The sequence below is a fragment of the Megalopta genalis genome, chromosome 2 (genome assembly GCF_051020955.1).
Source record: "Megalopta genalis isolate 19385.01 chromosome 2, iyMegGena1_principal, whole genome shotgun sequence".
Classification (NCBI taxonomy): domain Eukaryota; kingdom Metazoa; phylum Arthropoda; class Insecta; order Hymenoptera; family Halictidae; genus Megalopta; species Megalopta genalis.
In genome coordinates, this window is record NC_135014.1 from 36,027,074 (window position 1) to 36,049,561 (window position 22,488).

The 22,488-nt window shown below is 44.6% G+C and overlaps 3 protein-coding genes across 8 annotated transcripts in view; 1 reads left to right on the forward strand and 2 right to left on the reverse strand.

The window, feature by feature from the left end:
- Window positions 1-827: 827 nt before the first annotated feature.
- LOC117225264 (guanine nucleotide-exchange factor SEC12) lies at window positions 828-3,527 on the reverse strand. 2 transcript variants are annotated; one of them, XM_033478663.2, is made up of 5 exons: window positions 3,378-3,527; window positions 3,086-3,319; window positions 2,641-3,002; window positions 1,874-2,568; window positions 828-1,799 (listed from the first exon to the last, which is right to left on the reverse strand). In XM_033478663.2, exons 2-5 carry the CDS (start codon window positions 3,221-3,223, stop codon window positions 1,714-1,716), a joined length of 1,281 nt encoding a protein of 426 aa, XP_033334554.1. In that variant the 5' UTR covers window positions 3,224-3,319; window positions 3,378-3,527; the 3' UTR covers window positions 828-1,713. The 2 variants fall into 2 exon arrangements, with proteins under 2 accessions (XP_033334554.1, XP_076375371.1); XM_076519256.1 differs by having other exon boundaries at window positions 3,086-3,464.
- Window positions 3,528-3,910: 383 nt separating this feature from the next.
- ND-51 (NADH dehydrogenase (ubiquinone) 51 kDa subunit) lies at window positions 3,911-8,601 on the forward strand. 3 transcript variants are annotated; one of them, XM_076519261.1, is made up of 7 exons: window positions 3,911-4,150; window positions 4,331-4,398; window positions 4,483-5,151; window positions 5,227-5,459; window positions 5,520-5,723; window positions 5,786-5,983; window positions 8,235-8,601. In XM_076519261.1, exons 1-6 carry the CDS (start codon window positions 4,102-4,104, stop codon window positions 5,973-5,975), a joined length of 1,413 nt encoding a protein of 470 aa, XP_076375376.1. In that variant the 5' UTR covers window positions 3,911-4,101; the 3' UTR covers window positions 5,976-5,983; window positions 8,235-8,601. The 3 variants fall into 3 exon arrangements, with proteins under 3 accessions (XP_076375376.1, XP_033334784.2, XP_033334783.2); XM_033478893.2 differs by lacking the exon at window positions 8,235-8,601 and adding an exon at window positions 6,096-6,203; XM_033478892.2 differs by lacking the exon at window positions 8,235-8,601 and having other exon boundaries at window positions 3,912-4,150; window positions 5,786-6,203.
- LOC117225367 (pseudouridylate synthase RPUSD2) overlaps window positions 6,509-22,488 on the reverse strand; it is a 284,921-nt gene continuing 268,941 nt past the window's right edge. For all 3 annotated transcript variants that reach the window (XM_033478888.2, XM_033478890.2, XM_033478889.2), the window contains 3 exons: window positions 19,846-19,933; window positions 10,588-10,764; window positions 6,509-10,424 (listed from right to left, as the gene is read on the reverse strand). In XM_033478888.2, coding sequence (XP_033334779.2) covers window positions 9,675-10,424; window positions 10,588-10,764; window positions 19,846-19,933 — 1,015 coding nt within the window. In that variant the 3' untranslated portion in view covers window positions 6,509-9,674. The remainder of the gene's footprint in view (window positions 10,425-10,587; window positions 10,765-19,845; window positions 19,934-22,488) is intronic.

Genomic DNA, 22,488 nt, shown 5'->3' on the forward strand with positions numbered 1-22,488 from the left:
TGCCAACAGCCTTGAAAGCAATCGACGGGCGCCAATACGCGAATCGTAGAATGCCATTCCAAACTCGTCCCTGGTTGTATTACATGGCCCGAGGGCTCCTTTCGTTTTCGGACAACATTCCTTTTCGGCCACGAGTGCCGATTCACTGATCGAAATGGCGGGGAGCATTCCTTGCACTTTCTTCGGGTCGATTTTCTCTTGCTGATTGCCGTGAATTCTCCGAGCACTGTTTTTATCACTTTTGCCACGTCTAAACTTTATTTGAACGATAATAATCGCGTATCTTATCTTGAATATTAGTATCCACTAATACTCAATAGTATGAGACTGATTATCAGACTGATAATTAGCGTGGACAGAATATGCAATATGTGTAATTATTTTATCTTCATCCGTTTTTTCTTTCAAAAGATTCGAATTAATACATAGAATCACGAAAGAATTTTACGTTCTTAAATTTAGCGGAGTTCTCCTAAAAAATGTGTACTGTTTTTGCTTGGTTGTATTTCCGAAATTAGTGGACAATTAACTTTCAAACCTGCTCTTCAAGATGCGATTTGTCCTATTACTGTATCTTTGTTCGCTTAGAAGATTCGAAGTAATATATACAATTAAGAAAGAACTTCGTGTTCGAAAAAATAGCGGAATGCAGCTAAAAAATTTATATCATTCGTAACCACCTGTATTTCGAAAATTAGTGGATAATTAACTCTGGAATTTAATCTTTAAAATGCAGTTCGTTTCGTGAAAATATCTCAATGCGTTCCGGAGATACGAACGTTTGTAACGCTCCATACCGTGTAGGTAAAGAAACGATTTTCGTAATCTTTGATACATTAGAGTTTATTACATTAACAAAATGTACATATTTATGTCCCTATACACAACTCGTCGTACAACGTTGATTCATGACATGGTGAATCATATCCCCCTTGACATGAACTATTTTCTCTATGGCATTCTTCCCTCTTATAGGAAATTCTTGGTTCACGTCCCGCGAAAAAAGAAACGACAGAACGCTGTGCAACGTGCGAGTGTGTGCTATTTATACGCGACCAGTTAACCTTGATCTGTCTTTTTGAAAAAAAACGAAAATCGACGACCACTTGCAAGAGACACGGGCTAGGAGAGGAGAAGGATAATGTAATAAAAATAGCGTCGAACGCCGAGGAATATACACAAACGTGTCACCGTGTACTAGTCTTGCTAACTATACATGGAAATATCGTACAGAGTGAATTAAATAAATGCAGTAGCCGAAATAAATCCACGCGAACTGTTCAAGTACGAGGGACGCGTGTTTGTAAATTGGTCTTTATCGAAGATAAGTCTCTAAATACGAAAGAAATCGTTGAGCTCTAGACAATCGGTGTATCTAGGAAACGCGGGGAATCAATAAAATAACGTCTATGTACAATAATGTTTGCCAGAACGGTGCACTGTAACTGTTTATCACAGTAGCGTTAAATTCAACGTTGTTTAAATAATAACCGTAGGACCCACGCCCCCATAGGAAATTGCAATTAATTCGGTGCATCATTGGAACCGTGCACACGCGTTTACGCGAGACCTACTTCCGTCCACCTCCCGATTTTTATTAAGTTTTACGAGCCGGAATAGGCGTGTGAGAAACTTCGATGTTTAGTCATGATCTCATACAATCCTAGAGAAAGTATTGCTCTTCGTGATCGCGTCGAGAACATAAGTTTTGGGTCATATTCCGACGTAGCTGCAGAACATGAACGCGCAGCATATACTCAGAATAATTACAATGATGACAAACCAGAATGGCAGTGTGTCTGAAATAAGATCGATAAGATTAGAATCTTTTTCTTTGTTTGCCATGCGATGAACGAATGAATTGTTTCCTTACGTCTGAACGGTATGCTGTGTATGCAAATCTTGTTGTCAACAGAAATGCTGACGACAGCAGTTTCAGTGTTACTAGTGATTGCCGGGCCATCCAGTTTCGTTGGTAAGAATTCCAAACCGGTCACGAACATGCTATGCGCTCCAGGAACATGCAAAGCTCTTCTCAAACTGAAAGCGACGTAAATGTCCACGCTGCCCGAGAACATTGTCCCAACTGCGACGAATTTCCCATCATCGGACACCGCCAGTGCGGATAGCGTCTCTTTGTAAGGCACTGCCTTAACTATGCTGCCAGAATCGATGTCCCACATTTGCAGGAAACTGATATTCTTTCCAGTAACTGCGTTGGAAAGTATGAACAGCTGTGTCTTCGACTTATCCTCCGCGAATTTTCGGAACCGACATCTTTTGTACATATACTTCAGAAAATTCGGAGGTGACCAAGTCAGTTCCTTGTCCTTGTTGCCGCTGGATACATTCCACAGATAAGCTTTGCCGTCTTTCGCGATGCTTGCGATTAGCGTACCGTCCGGACTGAAATCTATATCATCGATTTCTTTAGTATGCGCGTCTAGATCGTGTAGCGTATGCAGCTGTGGGAATTTCCACAATCTGATGTGACCATCCGTGCCGCCAGTGGCCATGAACTTTCCATTTAAGCTTATTCTGACGATCCTTTGCAAGGGCTCTTCCTTGCTGTTAACAGAAAACACAAAAATTACCTGAGAAAAAATACAAGTGCTTTGCGTTACAAGTGCTAATAGATACCTAAAATCAGTCTGAACACTGTCAGAGGGCTTAACAATCAACTGCAGCTTTTTGCTCTTAATATTAGAGTTATCCTTAATCTCCTCTATCCTTTCCTTTGCATTGCTCCCTTCTGCTTTCTTCCTATGAATAAGCCCTTCCTTAGCATTATCGGTATCTTTGATGACTTCTCCATTCTCTACAGTGATCACCTTGGTATTGACATTGTATAGCTGGCAGTGGCTCTCTTGGCCAGCTGCAATCCAGGTTCTTTTGCCATTGTTGTAAGCTGTGCAATTCATCACGACGCTAGGACCTGTTTCATGTCTAGTTACTTCTTCAGCTACAAATTGTGTGCCATTGTGGGACAACTCAAATATTTCCTACAGCATAATAATGGAAGATAATATTAATCGATGAACATGATTCTTGCTTAGAGATAGGTAAGCTTCGAGGCAATACTTACAAATCCATTGGCTACCCCTGTCTTGGAGGAACCTCCACCCCCACCTACAAGGATGTGCCTGCTGGTCAACATTTGCAGGGTGTATAAAGGGAAGTTTACCCTGGCCAACAGGCCACAGTTGTTCCTTCTGGATGACATGATGTCAGACGAACGCCTCACGACCCGCGTACGTTCTCTATTTTTGGTCGCTGTCGTCCGGACAGGTGTCCACCGATAGCCAACGATCGTGACCAGCTAGAAAATCGAGATGCTGTCGAGTTGCCCCATCACGTAACGAGAAATTTGTTCTCACCGAGCATCGTACAACGCCTGAATGTGCATTCGGGCACGTTCAACGCACGTCGACGTCGACACAATACTTTGGCCTGGCGAAACAGACGACAAAACAGCGATGAACACGTATTCAATATCGCGGATCATTCCGTTTCCGCACCGTTAGGTGGCTGTACGATGACGTTCCAAAATAATGAAAACCATTCGCAAATGATTCTTGCTGGTTTTCTTGTAAGGTATGGTACAAAATCCGGCAAGGATTATTTGTTCCGAAAATGAAAAGATAACGCCAACACTCGTAGCGGCAAAATGCCTAAGTTTGTCGCCGATTTAATTCCAATCATGCGCGTCAGACGGCCTCACATACAAAAACCTGTCAAAATCTCAAAATAGCGCCACTACTTGTTGTGGCAAAACGCTCAAGTTTGTCGTAGATTTAATTGAAATTTAATCTGCTAGATGATACGATAGAAATAAATCTGAGCACGTACGAATGTCACCATCTAGTGAATAGAATTCGTCGACAGGATTGGGCGTTTTCCCACCGATGGCGCTTTGTTTGATTATTTTTAATAGTAAAAATTTATTGTGAACTTATATCATTGTTTATAATAATAGTCACTCTGTAAATTAAATGCTGAACATTTCTAAGTGACATACATAACACATTCATATAGGGAATTTACTTTCATTTCAAATCAAATTACTCTGGTAACGTCTTCAAGAAGGTCGCAAACGGCAAGATGGCTGGGGCCATAGTGCGTTGTCTTCAGGTCCCAAGGAGACAATTGGGTGAGTTTGACGTTACCGCTTTGTTTTATAGAATCTGAAAGCTGTTCGAACTAAGTGAAACAATCAGCAACCTGTTGTAAAGATTTTCCATTGTTTCTCAGTGCCCAGTAGGATTTTCGACACTTCGCAACTGCCTTGCGACAAGGTTATGTAATTAAAGAGATTTCGTTTGTGTCTCAGGTCTCCTTGGATCAGCTTTGACCAACCAGCAGCAGAGAACGCTTGCCGATGCCGCGCCAGAGGGAAAGGTACGGCTTCTTTCGTTTTTGTGTGCGATTCCGTTACACAGTGTGTTGACATAAATCTTGGACACCATTTTGCTCTATTTGTAGAAAAAAGGTGGTCCCCTGGCTGACCAGGACCGTATATTCACAAACTTGTATGGTAGACACGATTGGAGGTTGAAGGGTGCATTGAAAAGAGGTGATTGGTACAAAACCAAGGAGATCTTGGACAAGGGTTCAGACTGGATCATCAATGAGATCAAGACCTCTGGATTGAGGGGTCGTGGTGGTGCTGGTTTTCCATCCGGTATGAAATGGTCCTTCATGAACAAACCATCAGATGGAAGACCAAAATATCTGGTAGTGAACGGCGATGAAGGAGAGCCTGGGACCTGCAAGGATCGTGAGATCCTTCGCCACGATCCACATAAGTTAGTAGAGGGTTGCCTGATAGCTGGTCGTGCGATGGGAGCTTGTGCAGCCTATATATACATCCGTGGAGAATTCTATAATGAGGCGTCTAATATGCAAGTGGCCATTGCAGAAGCCTATCAAGCTGGTCTCATTGGGAAAGATTCCTGTGGATCGGGCTACAACTTTGATATTTATGTCCAGCGAGGAGCTGGAGCTTATATCTGTGGAGAGGAAACAGCTCTCATAGAGTCTATCGAGGGAAAACAGGGAAAGCCCAGACTAAAGCCACCTTTCCCAGCCGACGTTGGCTTGTTCGGGTGTCCTACAACCGTCACTAACGTCGAGACGGTTGCTGTGGCTCCTGTGAGTATTCAGCATTGTTGTGCAACAGTTACGCATAGGAACTTTTGTTTCTAAAATTAATATTTCTTTGTATAGACCATTTGTCGACGAGGTGGAGCTTGGTTCGCGTCATTCGGCCGAGTACGTAACCACGGTACAAAATTATTCAACATTTCTGGCCACGTGAACAAGCCGTGTACCGTAGAAGAAGAAATGTCCATTCCTTTGAAAGAGCTGCTCGAGAGGCACGCTGGCGGAGTGATCGGCGGATGGGACAATCTTTTAGGAGTAATTCCCGGCGGGTCGTCCACTCCAGTTATTCCCAAAAGGTACTGACCTTGCAGACTCAGAAGTCCCTAGAACCCTAAATCATCGAAACAATGTTGCAGTGTCTGCGACACAGTATTACTGGACTTTGACGACCTCGTGAGAGCTCAGAGCTCGTTCGGTACAGCAGCCTTGATCGTGATGAACAAGCAGACGGACATCATCAAGGCCATCACGCGGCTTCTCAGCTTCTACAAGCACGAGTCCTGCGGACAGTGCACGCCGTGCCGCGAGGGTATCAGCTGGATGTTCAAAATCCTTCAAAGGTACCGTTTCACGTCTTGCTTCGAATCGTTACAAGGTGCAACAACGTTCAAATGATTTTCAGATTCGTTGAAGGAAAAGCTGCGGAGCATGAGATAGACATGTTGTGGGAGTTGACTAAGCAGATCGAGCTGCACACAATCTGTGCCTTAGCCGATGGTGCTGCCTGGCCGGTGCAAGGTCTGATCAGGCATTTCCGACCGGAGATAGAGGCGCGGATGAAGGGGCGCAAACAGGGCGTCGCCGCTAATTAAATACAAAGGTAGCGACTAGATAAACTCGAATTTTCCACAGTTTATTAGGTGTAAAACCAGCGGAAGGAAGAAAGTGCGGACTGTGCGAGACCTGTTGTAAGATTTTGTATTTATTTTCAGTGTACATAAGCGAATCCGCGCGCGGTGTGTAGTCACATTTCCTATGTAATTCCGCCGGACCCTGATTAAGTCTCGGCGGTTCGGTGAATAAAATATAGAAAACTTTCACTTTCTCTTTTTAGGGTAATTTGATCCCTTCGCGTCGTCTAGTTCAATATAGACTAGTTCAATTTTGACCCCACCGCCACTTGAGGCATCCCCACCCTTTTTTTATTAGAGTGGAAAATACGCACAGTGGAGATCTACCGATGTTTAGCTTCTGAAGCAACTGGTTGAATGTTCTTTCAAATATTATAGGAAGTAGTTTCGTGACAAAATTATTCGTATTGTGTCTTGTCCTGTCTTTACTTTATTAACGTTGTCGCGGTCACAAGAATGAACGATAAGGAAGTAAAAATATGGGGCAAGGTAAGTACCGAACGATACTTTGCGTTTATTCGTCCATTATACAAGAAAAAATTCTCTAGCTCTAACGTTCCGCTGACTACGGTACAGATAATAATGTCGCTCGGATACGGTACAATGTGCGTATACAATATATATATATCGTATACAATACAAATATATATATGTATATACATACAAAAGCGCTCGCTCGATTTACAGACCGACGAATTCTCTCGCTCTCGCGTTCTCCAGTAGTCGCTCTAATCGGGACTGTCTTTTTAAAGGATATCGTTCCTTTTCTATATTTTTTCCATTTTTTTTCTCTGTTTATATCGTATATATATATCTTTGTTTTCTCTCGCTCTCTGTCTCTCTCGCTTTCTCTCTCTTTCACTCACTCTCTCTCTCTCTCTCTCTCTCTCTCTCTCTCTCTCTCTCTCTTTCGCACTCGCAGTTTTTTGTCAATGTCAAGTTACATTACTTAAATAAAATTAAGCTAGCCATTACATTCGGAATAACTCTCGACAAGATTATCCCGGGTGAGTTAGTAAGCGCACACACTGTCTTTTATGATAGGTCCATTGTTACGTTATCTCCCTCATCTTTCGAGTCTACCTCTATCTACCTAAAAATCTCTGTCCATCTGCTGCTGCCTCTGGTCGCGTCTCGCTCTCGAAGGACCGCGAGTGGCGTCGAGGGACTTATATCATCCGGCAATGTTCACTGAATCGTTTTATTTGCATTCTCGTTAAAAGGTTCGTTGAATAGGTATACAAAGCTCTCTCTTATAAAAGGATAGTTTTTGTTCCCTTCACGCCGGCACGGTTGTAGCTCTTCGATTGCTATGTTAGCTTATTCGTTACCTATCTGACCGAGTCGCGTATAAAACTGCAAATTTCTTTATTAAAATTAAGGAAACACTTGTCAGAGAGGGACACGCTGGATTCACAAATGATCGGGAGACAGAGATTAGACTGCGGATTTTTCTGCATTCGTTTGTTGCAACGAATCGTTCTGTTGCACGAAAGTAACATTTTCTCTTTAGTCTGAATTCTATAAAGTAACTTGCACAAAGATCTGCAGTCTATTGACAAATTAAATTAGGGAACCAGGGGGTCGGAGGGTCCACCATGAAATTTTGCAACCCCCAGGTGACCTCGAATTCCAATCGCTGTTATCTCGATCGGAACTAAATGATCTTGTCGGTTCCCACTGTGTCGAACGATTAATCCACAAGATGGGGATGATTCTGGTGACCTTGGCGAGCCTGTAGTAGATCGGATTCCCGTCGCCTCTCGCGGATCCCTAACTCCGTGTAGCCCTGCTAGAGCAGACGCGCGTGACTCGTAGCAAAATAATGTACGACGTTTATTTCGTTATTTCACATGGTTCGATTGTACTTGTCGCAAGTCCTCGATCGGACGCGTTGTAACAAGGTACACGATATGATTGAAATGAAGCTCTCTCTCTCTCTCTCTTTCTCTCCCTTTCGCTCTCGCTCATTCTCTCTCACGCTTTCTCTCTCTCTCTCTCTCTCGCCGGATGCTCGCGTTCTTTGGCATGATCTGGTTGGCTATCCTCTGGCAAGATCACGCTCGCAATCATTTGTTTTTTTTTCGGAGACCCATGTCGCTGGACCTGCGCCACTATTTAGTATCATGTATATGTATATAGATACATACATATATATATAGAATTGTTATATATATGTATATATAATCAGCCATAAAAATAGACGCGATTCTATTGCAGTTTCCTACATCAGCCCCCTTTGCCTGCGCGGCTCTCGAGGATCATCGCTGAACGCCGGTCATTGACGATTCTCCTTTCGAATCGTTCTCTGGTCGCGATTGAGGTCCTTCAAGGACAGACCGAGAAAGACGCGATCTTTCCTCCCGACGGGTCAGTCTGCAAGCTTTGTGTGCAACCTGCGCAAATATTCAACAACTTTTCTCTGTGCTGGACACGTCTCCGTCCATTCGACATTTCTAAAGTCTGGCACAATTTCGCCGACTGGTTCGGTACATAAAACTCTAGGGAATTATTAGGTTGGTTAAAAGATCGGAAGAATTGTTCTAGTAGATTAAGCTTTGTATGATTAAAACGTTTGTCAATTTTATTCGAAGAAGTTTCCGTCGATCTTTACGATCGAAAACAGGAGGCTAAAAATACTGCAACAAAACAATCTGTTCGTCGACCCTTTCGCATCCATGGATAATATCCGTGACACCGGAAGAATGGAATGGGTTAAAATTCGCTTTCGAGATGCGAAAGAGTTAAAAAAAATCAACGCGAACTCGATGGACCAGGAAATAGATCCCGCGGAACAGCGGAGGATTCGCAGATTAGAACCCAATTCCAGGATCATCGGGAAATCCTCAGGACCCCCTGGCGCGCCCGTCATAAATCAAGAAACTAAAACGTCACGGTTATCCGATCGGGACAGTAACATCAATCTTCTCTCGATGGCAGTGACTTCTGGGTTGACCCGCCTCCACAGAAGATCGTTCCATCGCAATCGATGGTCCGATCTCGTTGCATAACGCTGTTTCACCAGCCTGACAAGTCTGTCCTAATTAGATGTCGTACAATCGTTCTAAAATCCTCCGTTCGAGTTAACATTTACCGCGAAGCTTTAATTTTCCAAAAACAAGAAAGAAATAATAAAAAACAATTGAAAACAAATACTCGAGGAAGTGCTTAAAAGTGGTCTTTCGAATTCGCAACCCTTGATCAGTCGCGTGCCATCTGGAAGACAGTTTAAAATAATGAAAAATTTAGTTGTCTGCTGCAACGAAGAAGGGCCAAAAATCACGCGACCGATTATGGGTTCGGTTTAAAGATTCGCCGATAATTAAAACAAAAATATCGCGCGACGGCTGACGGACAAACGTCTACAGATTCGTAATTACACATTCGAAATTCGACGCAGTGGGTACAAATGATCTATGTGAACGACATCTGATTAGGATAATAATAGGTGATAGCGAGCCTCGTCGCAGTCCAGCGTCCAGGTGAGATTCGCGAGTCCAGCGACCCGGTCGCAGGGGTTGTGGGTACATGTACGATGGTCGAGATCGCTCGCTGGCGGATGGAAGGCACGGGGTAAGGATATCAAAAAGGGGTACGAAGGGTGATGACAACAGCTGGTTCGCTCGAAGGTGGTGGTTCCCTTAGGCGAGTCCGTGGTAACTATCGGTCCTCCTCGGCCCAGTCGCTGGCTGCCCACGCCGGCAACGGGGTCTCGTACTCCCAGCCGGGCCCGCAGTAGCGCCACGCGTGGAGATACATAACCAGATCGGAGGGCTTCGGGTCCCTGTACTTCACTTTGCACTCGTAGCAGTGCGGGTCCACGGTCATCTTGTCGTTGGCGAAACTAGAGTCCGGAGGCTCGGACCCGGTCTGCGTGCCGACCGTCACCTTCAGCGAGGGTTCCTGCTGCTGTTGCTGCTCCTCTTCGCCCAGCCCGGGCGTGGAGGACGGCGAGCCGTCCTTCTCGTTGCCCAAGACACGGTCCTCCATGTCCAGCTTCGGCTTGAACAGGCTCATCTCCGAGTCCCCGTCCATCCCCAGCCAGTTCTCCGCGTTGTGGATGCTGATCAGGTCCCGAACCAGCTCCTCGTCCGTCTTCTCGATGTTCCCGCCCTTGCCCTTCTGGGGGCCGAACACCACGTGGTTGTACAGCGGGTCGTTCACCACCGGATAACCCAGGTACTGCAGGTGCACCCGGATCTGGTGCATACGACCAGTCTGAGGCTTGCACAACACCACCGACGACTTGCCGTTGTAGCTGAGACGCTTGAAACGCGTGATGCAGTCCTTCCCCTTCTCCGAGACCTTGCACACGCCGATCTTGTAGGACACCACCTCGATCGGCTCCGAGCACACCACCTCCTCCTCCGGGAACTCGCCCTCCACTCGACACACGTACTGCTTGTGCACCTGTGGAACGCAGTATCGAGCGGTGAATCATTTTGTCACGGATCTGTCGCGCAAATTTTGTGCGAAAGGAAAACCGCGGAGTCGCCAGACGTGCTGCATGCGCGTTGCGTAAATCGAGAACGAACGGGTTTCCATAGAGGAGCACAGCGGTTGAGACACATACCTGTCGGTTTCTTATTTGCTGTTCCATCTGTCTCGCCTTCTTCGGCGTCCTACCGAAAAGGAGAATGCCGCTGGTCAGTCTGTCCAGCCTGTGGATCGTCCTCAGGTTCTTCAGGTTGTACTCTTTCGCCAGGATGAAGACCACCGTGTTGTGCCGGTACCGTCCGCATGGGTGCACCTGCAATGCCAGAAGCGATTCTATTTAATAACGATTATAAATCAAAATGGTTGGCAACGAAAATGAGGAGATTCGGGAATCGAGACGGTGTACTGGAGGATTAGTGGATAAGATGGCGCCGTTTCCATCCCTCGAGTTCGATCCCTCGTTATTTTCGCTGTGAATAAGGGCATTGGTATGGGACTGGGATCGGTGTTGATAAATCCGACTTCCTAAGACGGCAAATAAGGAAGCTCTGGAAGCCTGACACGCGGTCTCGGTGATATACCGGGTGTGACGTTCGAGCAAGAACAGTGAAATACTGTGGCGGCTAAATAATCGTGACGTCACCGACGATCGGATTACTTCGGGTTAATTCGGCTTTTCAGATCCATTTCCCGCGTCTCTGACGGTAGAAGCTTGTCACGTGATCCGAACGTCGATGACGTCACGGTTCAGCTGGCAACTAAGTAGAGAAATATCTTGCGAGGCAGTAGAGTTATTAAAGAAATGTTCTTACAAAAGTTGTCTGATTCATCTAGGCAGATTGCGTGGTTTTAGTTGTTTCCGCGTAGGTATACAGGGCGTCCCAAAAATGTGGATCCGGAAATAGGGGAGGGAGAGGGGGGGTCCTGAGGTTATTCGAAGCAACTTTCTCTTCAGCAAGAATGCAATCCGCGGCTTCGTTTACGAGCTATTAACGAAAAACGGTGACCAATAAGAGGCGAGCTCGGCTGGCGCGAGGCGGCCCAGCCACGAAGCTCGGTTCCGCTCATTGGCTCGCGCCAGCTGGCCTCGTCTCTCATTGGTCACCGTTTTTCGTTAATAACTCGTAAACGAAGCCGCGGATTGCATTTTCGCTAAGGAAAAAGTTACTTCAAATGACTTCCCATTTCCGGTTTGCGAAACATTTTCGCGACACCCTGCGGTGGTGGCAGAGATTTCACTAATTATTAACGCTGGCGCTCGCAATAATAACAAATAATGCTAATGTGTCAAAAAGTGCTAGCAGATTATAGACAAAGAAACATACCGTTCCATCTAAAACAATTAACCTGACCCACGGAAAAACTATTAAATCCACATAATCTGCCGCTTCGAATCGAACAACTTTTGCAAGAACATTCTTTGGATAACTTCAATGCCTCGCGAGATATTACACCGTATTTTTTATTTTATTTAAACGTCGCACCGCGTATCTACGTATCAAAAACGCCGTGGAAAGGTTAAAAGTTGTAACCTCTTCGGAAATGCCGTCGCCGAGCCCGAAGAAAACGAAGCAAATATCGGCGTAGCAGGAGGCCAGATCGATGTTGTTAAAAGCGGCTCGCTTTAAAGGTTCTGGCGCGATAAAAGGTTCGGGCGGGCAAAGCGACCGAGCGAGCGAGCGAGCGATCGACCGATCCGCCGTTCGCCGGGCGGCTTTTTAAATTAAAAGGCGCGGGGGCGGGCTCGTTTTCTGGGATGCTCGTGGAAACGGGCATCCGGGGCCGGGCAATTCCATCGGGCCATTAGAATATTAGCGGGGCTCGGGAAACCGCGTGACGAGCAGGACACGTGTATATAGGTGTCGGGGCGTCACGTGCAAACACGGTCGTTACACGCGATCCCGACCCATTTCTCTCGGTTGGCATTCGCGCGCCGCCCCCGCACCCGGGGAAATAAAAACAGGCTTTCTATGGCGATCGGTTCGCGGCCGACAAAGGAGGAAACGATTGCGAGCGGAGCGCACCAGGCCGCAGCCGTTTGCAGGGCCGAATGTTTGCGCGCCAAGCTGTGTTCTGTGGACACAGCGGCCGGCTGATCCGGAACAGTCAAGCCCCGAAAAATACGCGACGATCCGATCCGCCGATCCTCGCCCGCGCTATCCGCCCCGAAGAGGGGCGAGGGCCGAGGAGCAGCTTCCTACCAGCCGCTGAATGGGCTTTCGATAATTGTTTGCACGGCCGGCCACTGCGACAGGAGATTTAACGCGGTGTTTGGAGTCGCCCGACGACGATACAACCGGCGAATTATTTTCTACTCGATCCGCAGAAATAGAAAGACCTGGCCACGTTTTCGGTCGATCGTTCCGCGATTAGGAGGATTGGAGTTTCGATTTTTTTTTCTCGGGAATTTGCTGGACGCGGGAGGAAGAATTGATTTTAATGGCGATGCGAAGTTCTTCCGGCCTGTTGAGGATCGTTTTTTTCTTTTCTTTTGTTATGCAAAGCATCGCGGGAAATTGTGCGAGGATCGATGGAGATTTTAATTTAAGGTATACAAATATTATCGTAGTACGTTAAACTTTGAAGGTTTTTAGTTTCATTTAATTAAAAATCTTCGCTTTATGTAATATGTGTAGTTATTGTACGATAATATTATGCGATAATAATATGGTATATTATATTATATTATTATAAATATTATCGTAGTATGTTAAACTTTGAAGGTTTGATGTTTCATTTAATTAAAAATCTTCGCATTATGCAATATGTATAGTTATTGTGCGATAATATTATGCATCAGTAATTTATATTTTTGAGGATAGATTTTTTATATTATTATATTATATTATAATATTGCCCTTTTTAGCATATTATAATATTATATATATTATATATATTATAATTATAATAATAATAGATAATACTTTCTTTTGTTCTTCCTTACCGCGTCTCCGTTTTTTTTTACTAAAGGGTTTTCCCGCGAATAAACGAATAATAAATAAACAAATAAATTAATTATCTACCGGGATCATTTTACATAGATACAAACAAAGATTTCCCGTATTTGACACGTTTACCTTAGAGTATTAACAATACAGTGTCGCCGTATCGGCGACATCGGAATACAAAGGCTCTTCCGAAGGAGAAAGTGTTAAGTGGAGAAAGTCAGTCAATGATCAGACGAGGGTAGTTCCCTAGCGCCCGACTTGCCCGTGAGTTATGCTACTTCTTCACCGACAAATTTTCAACGTACACGTTTCCGTCGACTTGTACTACTTGCCGAGTTTCGAGAACTTTACCTAAACTCCGCAAGAAACGCGAGTCAACGAAAAGTCCGAAATCGTTCTCTGAGACAGTAGAGCAACTCAACGATAAATCGGAGAATCTAGAAGGCTGGCAGCCCCCACAGCGATTAACGCAGAATCTAATCTTCCTGGTTGCAGAACCGCCTGGCGAATCAAACGCTTTAGGTAACCGGAGCGCGGCTTGGCTCGAAGGGCGAGCACGTCCATCGCGGGCACAATTGGCCCATAAAAAGGGTGTAGAACCCTCGTCACGCGTTATGAGTACTCCGGGCAGGCTCCAGGATCGTGGAGATCGTGGAGATCGCGGAGATCCACGGGTAGGCGACGCGGGTTCGCAATAAAGCGAGCCGGAGGACTTGTTCGAACATCTCGAAGGTCCTCGGGCGTCGATGGCCTGTCGGTGCCGGGGACTATTTAAGGCGTGAATGGCGAATAAACGGGATAATAAACAGGAAGTAGCGGCCCGTAAAGACCCGTTGACAGCCGGCCGACACCGAGAGCACACTCGATTCCCGGGATAATCCTATCCGCGTCCCTTCCGGCGCGTTCCGAACGCCTCCAATCTCACCCCATCTCTCTTTGCCTCTCTTCGTGCGTGCTTGACCTAATCAGTGACAACCGGACATATCTCTCCACGGCCGCACCACTCGTCTTCCAGGTCAAACTATTTTTTATTGCGCCGCTAAGAGGCTTTCCGGCCGGACTTAATTTTTTAAGGCGATTGCGACCCGTTCCGAGCCCGGCAGCTCTGTTGCTCGATACGCGTCTCGTTCCGAGTCCGCCTAGATCGATCATCGAAAGGAGCCTGCGGCAAACAAGATCGCCGCGGCGGTGTTACAGAGGGCTTTCGGTTTTACCGGGATATTATTTATTCCGCCGAGCCTCGCATTAAAGCTCCTGCTTCCCCGCGAGTGATTTTAATACGCCGCGGAAGATACCGCGCGGCTCGGACGCGCGCGTAGTTTTAGCGCGAATATCGGATTTTTTTATGGGAATTCCTGTTTTCGCGGATCCGGCCAACGATCGAAGTGATCGCGGTATGAAGTGGGCAGGTGGATCGTGAAAGCCCGCAGAGAATTGTTGAATTATATGGTCGATGGTGGTTGATGATGGAAATCAATTCGATGGCAGAGTGAAATCGCGAGTCGATGAACAATTTCAGTCGAGGATCAATGGCGAAGAGGAATTACCAGACTTCTTAGTACGGTAAATTCTCCCTAATTAGCGCTCAGATTGCGCACAGAAATGGACAATTTGGGAAATGGAGATACGATTATTCGAGCCTCGCGGCTCGTTTTTGTAGTTACCGATTTTCAACGACTACGAAAACGAGGTGCTAGGCTCGAAATTATTCGATCACGCATCCCCTCTTCCCAAATTATCTATTTCTGTGCACAATCCGAGCGCAAATACTATACTAGGAACTACCGCACCAATCAAAATGACCGATTTTACAATTTCACTTTAAAATTCTTACTTCGTGTCACATTTTCTTCCCGCAATGATGCGATGACTTTTGCAGCGACAATTACAGTCATGATAAAATAACGAATTCGATTCTGGTTTCACTTATTCAGAATCAAAATAATTTTGCATCACGGCTAGTTATACCAATGCCAGTCATTTTGACCGGTACTTCTCACAGTGGAAAAGTATCCTATAATCTATTTACATAACACGGAATTCCTTTTGTAAGAAAGAATAATAAATCAATAAATATAAAAATATTCCACTACTACGCATTTTTTACGAATCAACCATTCTGACTGGCTCTGGTAGAAACAGCTTCGTCTCAACCGTTGGGTAGTTCCGCTGTTAAATCGTGACTCGAAGTTTGGCTCGTCCGAGCTCGAAAAATTCCGACGAGTTCTACAGCCTGTTGACAGGCGTAATCGCATCCGTCGACCTTCGTGCACTTCGGAGCGCAGAAAAGAATGTACAGCAGTGTTATTAGATTTCATGCAATTACATTTCATCCCGAGTTTCCGGGGATAATAGCCGGGAAATCGCGCTGGGATTTTTCCTAGGAAGAAAACCGCGGGCTTAAATGACGTTCCGGCGGCGCGATGACAATGACAGTAATAATGGGAACAGCAACGCGGTCTTTGGCGGAGACAATGGAGCGAAATATTTATAACGGAAAGAGATTAAAGAACGAGGGAACGAGGACGCGGGGCGAGCGCGCGTTAACTCTGCCCGGAGTAGACGCAAAAAGCGGTCGGAAAAAGGAGCATAAATTAATTAGTAAATAAATGAGGGAAAATGAAATACCGGGGACGATGTCGCGGGCGAGGATCAGCTTCAGAGAGTAAGCGCTGTTATTAAACCGAACGCGGATATAATTCTATGAGGCTGGCAAAGTAAGCCGGCGAAAAAGGGCCGAGAAGGAAATGCTGAACGATTTTCGAGGCCGGAACGACAACGCGGCGGATTATGATCATTATAGTGGACGTATTCGCAGCAAGATAAGAGGGAAACGATCGTAAATCGACCATCTCGATCTACGAATTTCACTTCGCGCGCAATCAAAATTCGTGCGAAGCTTTGCTTACAGAATATCGTTTCAAAGAACCACGACACTCGATGAATTTCAGTTAATTAATCGCGGAATAAACGCGTCGAACCGGCCGTCATTTTAGCCAGCGCTTAAAACCGTTTCGATCGATTCCATTGGACAAAATTCGGCTAAAATCGAGCGAACGATATATCGTCCGAGCAAACCTCTGTTTTTTTTCTTTTTTTCTTTTTTACCTAATCCGAAACCGAACGAAAACGTTGGCACGGCAAACACGGTTCCCCTTTGACCCTTCGAAAATTTGACGAACTGTTTACACGCGATCTGATCAGTTATTCCACAGCCGGTTGAAACGAAACGTTTTGCGACACACAGCACGATTCCATGCATAATTTGTGCAAACGTTAAAGAGAAACGAGAGATTTCCAGTTCGCCTCGAGCCACAGTCTCGCTGCAGGGGTACGCAAAAAAGAAGCCGTCGAACCGCGAGCATAAAGTTCGGGTTCTTGGCGTTTCGCAGTCGGCCGCAAAAAACGGTCGGGAAATAGGACCCGGCCCATTGTTCCCCTCTCCCGTGTGGTCGGCAATTAAATGATCGTTGCGCAGTCGCGAAAATGTTTTTGCCGCGATTAACCGAAACGGCTGAATGGTAATTAAGCGTCGCACAATGTTTCGCGGCAGTTTCTCTTTGGCGGTCGGCTCTGTAGACGCGCCCGGGAATCGTGAATTAAACGAAGAACGCGGAACAAAAACCGAGCCCCAGCGGTCCCGTCGAACCATGGAAAAGCCGGGCGAGTGCGTTTCGTGTTATTAAAAAATAATTAATCCCTTTTCCAGGGCCCCCGCCGTTACGCTCGCACGCGGACTAGACGGCGACTTGCCGTGCGACGAAGACGAATCGCGCTATTGTCTATCGGTGCTGCTGTTCGCCTGGGAATTAATGTTCAATGGATAAAGTGGCAGCAGGAGATACTGGTCGGTTATGCCAGTTAATAAGCGGCGTCGCCTTGAATATTAAGTCGCGAACGAACGATAGAACCGGTGTGTGCGAATTACGACTGACTTCGTTTTACAATAAACACAATCGACAGAAATTTAACACTTGGCGGAGCGGATGTATTTCGAGTTTACATACCGCCGAGTACAAGTCATGTTTCATGCGTGGAGAAATTGTGCGCTAAAAATTTTTACATCGAATCTAGAGAAAGATGTTTATTTTATAAAAATTTATTCATATACAGCAATCCAGAAAAGTATTCGTACATCTTTCAAAACGCAATAACCTTTTTAAGACTGGACCAAGTGACTTGAAATTTTTTTTCATGAGAGCGGGATTAGTCTACTAGACTGTTTTAAAACTTTGCTATCGCTTGAAATGACAAAAAACAGTCAAAAACTCGTTTTTAACTTTCTTATCCGAGCCTATGGAAATTAAAAAAATGCCTCTCGTAGATCTCGGTTTACGTTGTTATGAGTTACAACAAATTAAAGATGGCAAACATCGCAGTTTTATCACGAGTTTGACCAAAAACTAGGAGGAATCTGCAGTCTTTTAAATCTCTCAACGCCTTTAATGTCTATTTCGATCATATTTTTAGCAGAGATCTACGAAAAGCATTTTTTAAATTTTTGGCTTAGGTAAAAAAGTTAAAAAACGAGAGTTTCTTTATTTATTTTTGTCATCCCAAGTAATAACAGAATTAAAAAAAAGAAAGACATTTTAGTCATCGTCTAGTAGACTAGTCTGTCTATCATCTAGAAAAAAATTTGAATCGTTTAGGTGAGTTTTAAAAAAGTTATTACGCGTTTCAAAAGGTGTACAAACACTTTTGCGGGCCACTGCATATTTTCATCGGAATTATCGCGTCTATTCTTCCAATGTTTGCTGCCAGGTTTCACGGTTTTATTGACTTTGGCCCGCGTGAATGGCGACATTGGATCGTTAAGGGTCAATTTAATAATAACAATAATCATATTTTTAAAACAATGAGATCAGCCAACAACTGAAGTTACAAGTAATTCTGTTAATTGATCCACCGTTTACTTCGCTTCCAGAAAAAGAAATATCTCGAAATTGTGCATAGAATCGTGGGAGCTCTCACCGTGTCTAACCGTTCATTATTCCTTTTAAACCGAACTCCCGTCACGTTCTTACGCAAAGATAATACCGAGGCAGAACCAGGAGGTGTTCTTTAATAGGCAAGAATGATCAGCAAGAAAAGAAACTCCGCGACCGTGCGCGGTTAATTAAAAAACAGCGACGGCTCGTGTGTGCGTTAATCGGCGAACGAAAGGTTGCATCGGGGAAGAGAAAGGAGTCACCGGCGGGAATGACGGGAATAATGCGAAAACCGTGTACGGTTTCGAGTCACCGTGTAAATATGCAGATTGCGAAACCGCCTGAGCAATTATTCATAAACGTTTCTGCCGCGTACGGCAGAAGGTCGCCGGCGATGAGTAAACGGCGCAATCGGCAACCGACGCGGCAAGGCCGCGTACGCGCGATTGGAAAAATTAGTGAAATGTGTCCGTGCGGTTAATTGCCAGTCAAAGAAACGGAGACTTACCGTGCGATGTGAAGGCGCGGGGAAGGGTGGGGGGATATATATTTCTGGACGACGATTGCGCGGACGCCGTTGCACACCGTTTTTTCATCGTTCGAACGCGCTTACCTTCCACAAAATTTATTTCATATTTTTTGATATCCCCAAAAATTGACTTTTCGACCCTTGACACGAAGCTTAACCGAGCGTTAACATACTATGTGTGCAGGAGAGGTATTAATACCTTTCTAAAAAATTCAATTTCTTTTAATTAAAACAATATTTTGTATTTGCAAAATTTGGCGATAAGATTTTGATAACAATATAACGAGGATTTGTAGGATTTCGCAGAGGGATTATTTGAGATATATAACGAAATTAAAAAAAATTAAATCTTTTAAAAAGGTATTAATATCTCTCTCCCAAAACATAGTGTGTTAAGAGCGACTTGAAAGTGCTTTGTGAAAATGAGAAGAACTTTCTAACAAAAATTGTTACATAAAAAGAAGATGTAAAACCGGTCATTCGGCGGTAGGTTTCGTGTCAAAAGGAGAACTAGAAACACGACTTCGTTTCGCTTCGCAATTGTGTTCAATTCCATACAAATTAGGCCGACAACAAGTACCGACGCCAAAAATGAAAAAGAAAATCACGAAGGAAAGTGAACGAAATTAGAAAAGAATTCGATCATGAAACGAAATGGGAAATTCACAGGGAAATGAATAAAGAGAATTTTGTTCTCGGTCGAAAACCGTTCGCGGAACAAAATGACGGATAGAGAGCGAAGTAAATCGAAGATGAATCGAGCGAAGTCGATCGGGGGACCTTGATTCGAAATGCGGATAAAATATTGGTGGCGACGTGCGATCGGTAATCGATAGCGAAACGAAGTCGCGGGCCGTTCTGCGCGTGCAAGGGTGTCCTCGGGTGCAAAAATAATCGGCGCTCGGACAATCGTCGTCGCGTTGGGAAGCGGAGACGATGCGACAAGAAGCGTTTTGGCAGTACAGTCCTGGCAGTACACCACTTACAGGGATGGAGGCGGGCTTGTTGACCACGACGACGTCCTCGTCCATGTGTATCACCGTGATCGGCTCCGAGGTGACAGGCACCTCGTGTCTGCAACACACCAATCGCAACCAGCTTAACGTGGCTTTGTTCTTCTAACACGTAACTCTCTTCTCTCTCTTTCTCTCTCTCTCTCTCTCTCTCTCTCTCTCTCTGTCACTCTCACTCTCTCACTCTCTTTCTTTCTCTCTCTGCTCTCTTTTCCATGCATACGAACCATTTGACAAAGCTGTACACGATTCATTCGACGCCTCTTGAAAATAAAACAACCAAGCTCCTCCAGAACATTTTTAAATAAAAGACAAAGGACATTTGCATCTCACTTAATCGGCAGTATAGACAATTGAATCTCTGCTAGGAAATTTCTCTGTACTTCAAGAAAAATATGTGAGGATTTTGAATTACAGTGACGCGTTAATTTTTAATACGGTTTTGAAATTCATTTTGATTGCGACATATCGAACGAACTGAATGTCACTAGAATTTTCAGAATACATAAAGATTTGCCACGTAAAGAATATGTTAAAAAATACTAAGGAATAGTTGAACCAATATTTTCAATATCTTATATTATATGTTATATATTATATTTATATTTATATTTATATTATATATTAAATATTACCAATATCTTTTCAGTGGTAACTCTCTAATTCCGAATTCATCCATGAAATGACTTTTATATTGCGAGAATGTTCGAAGCTCGTGTTTGGCACGTGTTAATCATTCTCGAGATAATCATCCGCGCGTGTACACTTTTGTCAGACAACATGCGCATCACGGTCACATTCATACACGCATGCCGACACAGAGAGTGTCCTAATAGAAGCATTCTAAACTATTATAAGAACGTAGTTTCTTATAAGTTTCTGACATCGATGCTGCACAAATTCCAGCGGCAGTTCCAAGCGGATCAAGTTCCCAGGAGACGATATAAGACGGGCACACCTTTCTTTTCCATCCCGGTTCCATGATTCGTGCAGTATCAATTTCACGAAGAATGTTTTTAGGGCGCTTGTCATGGCGCAGTCTGTACAATGAAACTTTCTTTACCCGATGGCTCGTTAATCATGGGAACATAGAATTTCGTTTGGTTTGAAGTATTCCAGCGTGTTTCAATGGGGTTACGGTGTGCGTGGTTGTTAGACTGCGAGTGTTTATGCACTTGTTCTGTTATTAATGAGACTGAACGTGACGCGGACGCTGTCCACCGGAGCAAACCTTAATTCTTCTCGGAAAGTTCGCTGCTCGAAATTTGATTAATCGTCTGGGAAAGAATGAACAATAACATAGTCTATTTTTATTTCGGAATTAGTGCGTTAAAATTCATTTGAAATCCCGATAGAAATATTGTCCAAGCTCGCTTCAGCAACCCTTAATTCTTCTCGGAAAGCTCGCTGCTCGAAATTTGATCAATCGTCTGGGAAAGAATGAACTATAATTTACTGTATTTTTGTCTCGGAATTAGTGCGTTAAAATTCATTTGAAATCCCGATAGATACATTGTTCAAGCTCGCTTCAGCGAAAAGAGCTGAAGCAACCGTTAATTCTTCTTGGAAAGCTCGCTGCTCGAAATTTGATCAATCGTCTGGGAAAGAATGAACAATAATTTACTGTATTTTTGTCTCGGAATTAGTGCGTTAAAATTCATTTGAAATTCCGATAGAAATATTGTCCAAGCCCGCTTCAGCGAATCGAGCCGAGGCAACTCTTAATTCTTCTCAGAAAGCTCACTGCTCGAAATTTGATCAATCGTCTGGGAAAGAATGAACAATAATTTACTCTACTTTTATTTCGGAATTAGTGTTATTGTCCAAGCCCGCTTCAGCGAAAAGAGCTGAAGCAACCGTTAATTCTTCTCGGAAAGCTCGCTGCTCGAAATTTGATCAATCGTCTAGGAATAATTTACTCTATTTTTATTTCGGAACTTGTTACATTAAAATTCATCTTACACACCGATAGAAAATTTGTCCGAGGTCTCTTCAGTGAAAAGAGCCGAAGCAAAATTCAACATTTTCCATTAAAACCGAAAGATTCCGCGCCTTGATGGAGCAACCCTCGATTCTTCCAAAGGAAAATTCGTTTAAACAATTCCGCGGGAGAACGACAAAATTCCCATAGATAGACGGATAGATTCCTGGAGGTCCAGCGATTGAAAAATGAAACGAAGAAGGGAAAGCCGCTGTACAATTCGTTCCAAAACCAGTGGACCACATCAAACGGCGCCGGAAGCTAAGAGCAGAGCAACCCTTTTACCCGGCAGGGAGCTAAACAGGTTAATGGCAAAACGCGGCCTGCCGCGACGGAGGGGTTGCTGGAACGGAGGTGGAGAGAGAGAGGATGGAGATAGAGGAAGGAAACAACAGAAGGAGAAAAGGAAAGAGAAAGAAACCGGGGACGGGACAAAGGAGCGAGAGATGCGGACGGAAGACCGTACAGTGGCTCCAGAAAGTATTCGACCCGGAATTTTCGAAAAAATCGAGTGTTGCAGCTTTGCGAAAAAAAATCGTAGAATCACGAACTTGGTCTCGTTTTAAAGCTTGGTGCCTCTACTCCCGCACCTCGTTAACTATTTCTTTCTGCGATTTTGTCTCGAGGCATGGCGA

Bases quoted from the DNA above. Each gene is read 5' to 3' on its own strand.
- LOC117225264 (XM_033478663.2), bottom strand. From the start codon at position 3,223: ATGTCATCCAGAAGGAACAACTGTGGCCTGTTGGCCAGGGTAAACTTC. The intron at 3,003-3,085 runs GTAAGTATTGCC...ATTATGCTGTAG, and splicing joins CAGGGGTAGCCAATGGATTT to GAAATATTTGAGTTGTCCCA. The intron at 2,569-2,640 runs GTATCTATTAGC...TTCTGTTAACAG, and splicing joins AGTGTTCAGACTGATTTTAG to CAAGGAAGAGCCCTTGCAAA.
- ND-51 (XM_076519261.1), top strand. From the start codon at position 4,102: ATGGCTGGGGCCATAGTGCGTTGTCTTCAGGTCCCAAGGAGACAATTG. The intron at 5,152-5,226 runs GTGAGTATTCAG...TTCTTTGTATAG, and splicing joins AGACGGTTGCTGTGGCTCCT to ACCATTTGTCGACGAGGTGG. The intron at 5,724-5,785 runs GTACCGTTTCAC...AATGATTTTCAG, and splicing joins ATGTTCAAAATCCTTCAAAG to ATTCGTTGAAGGAAAAGCTG.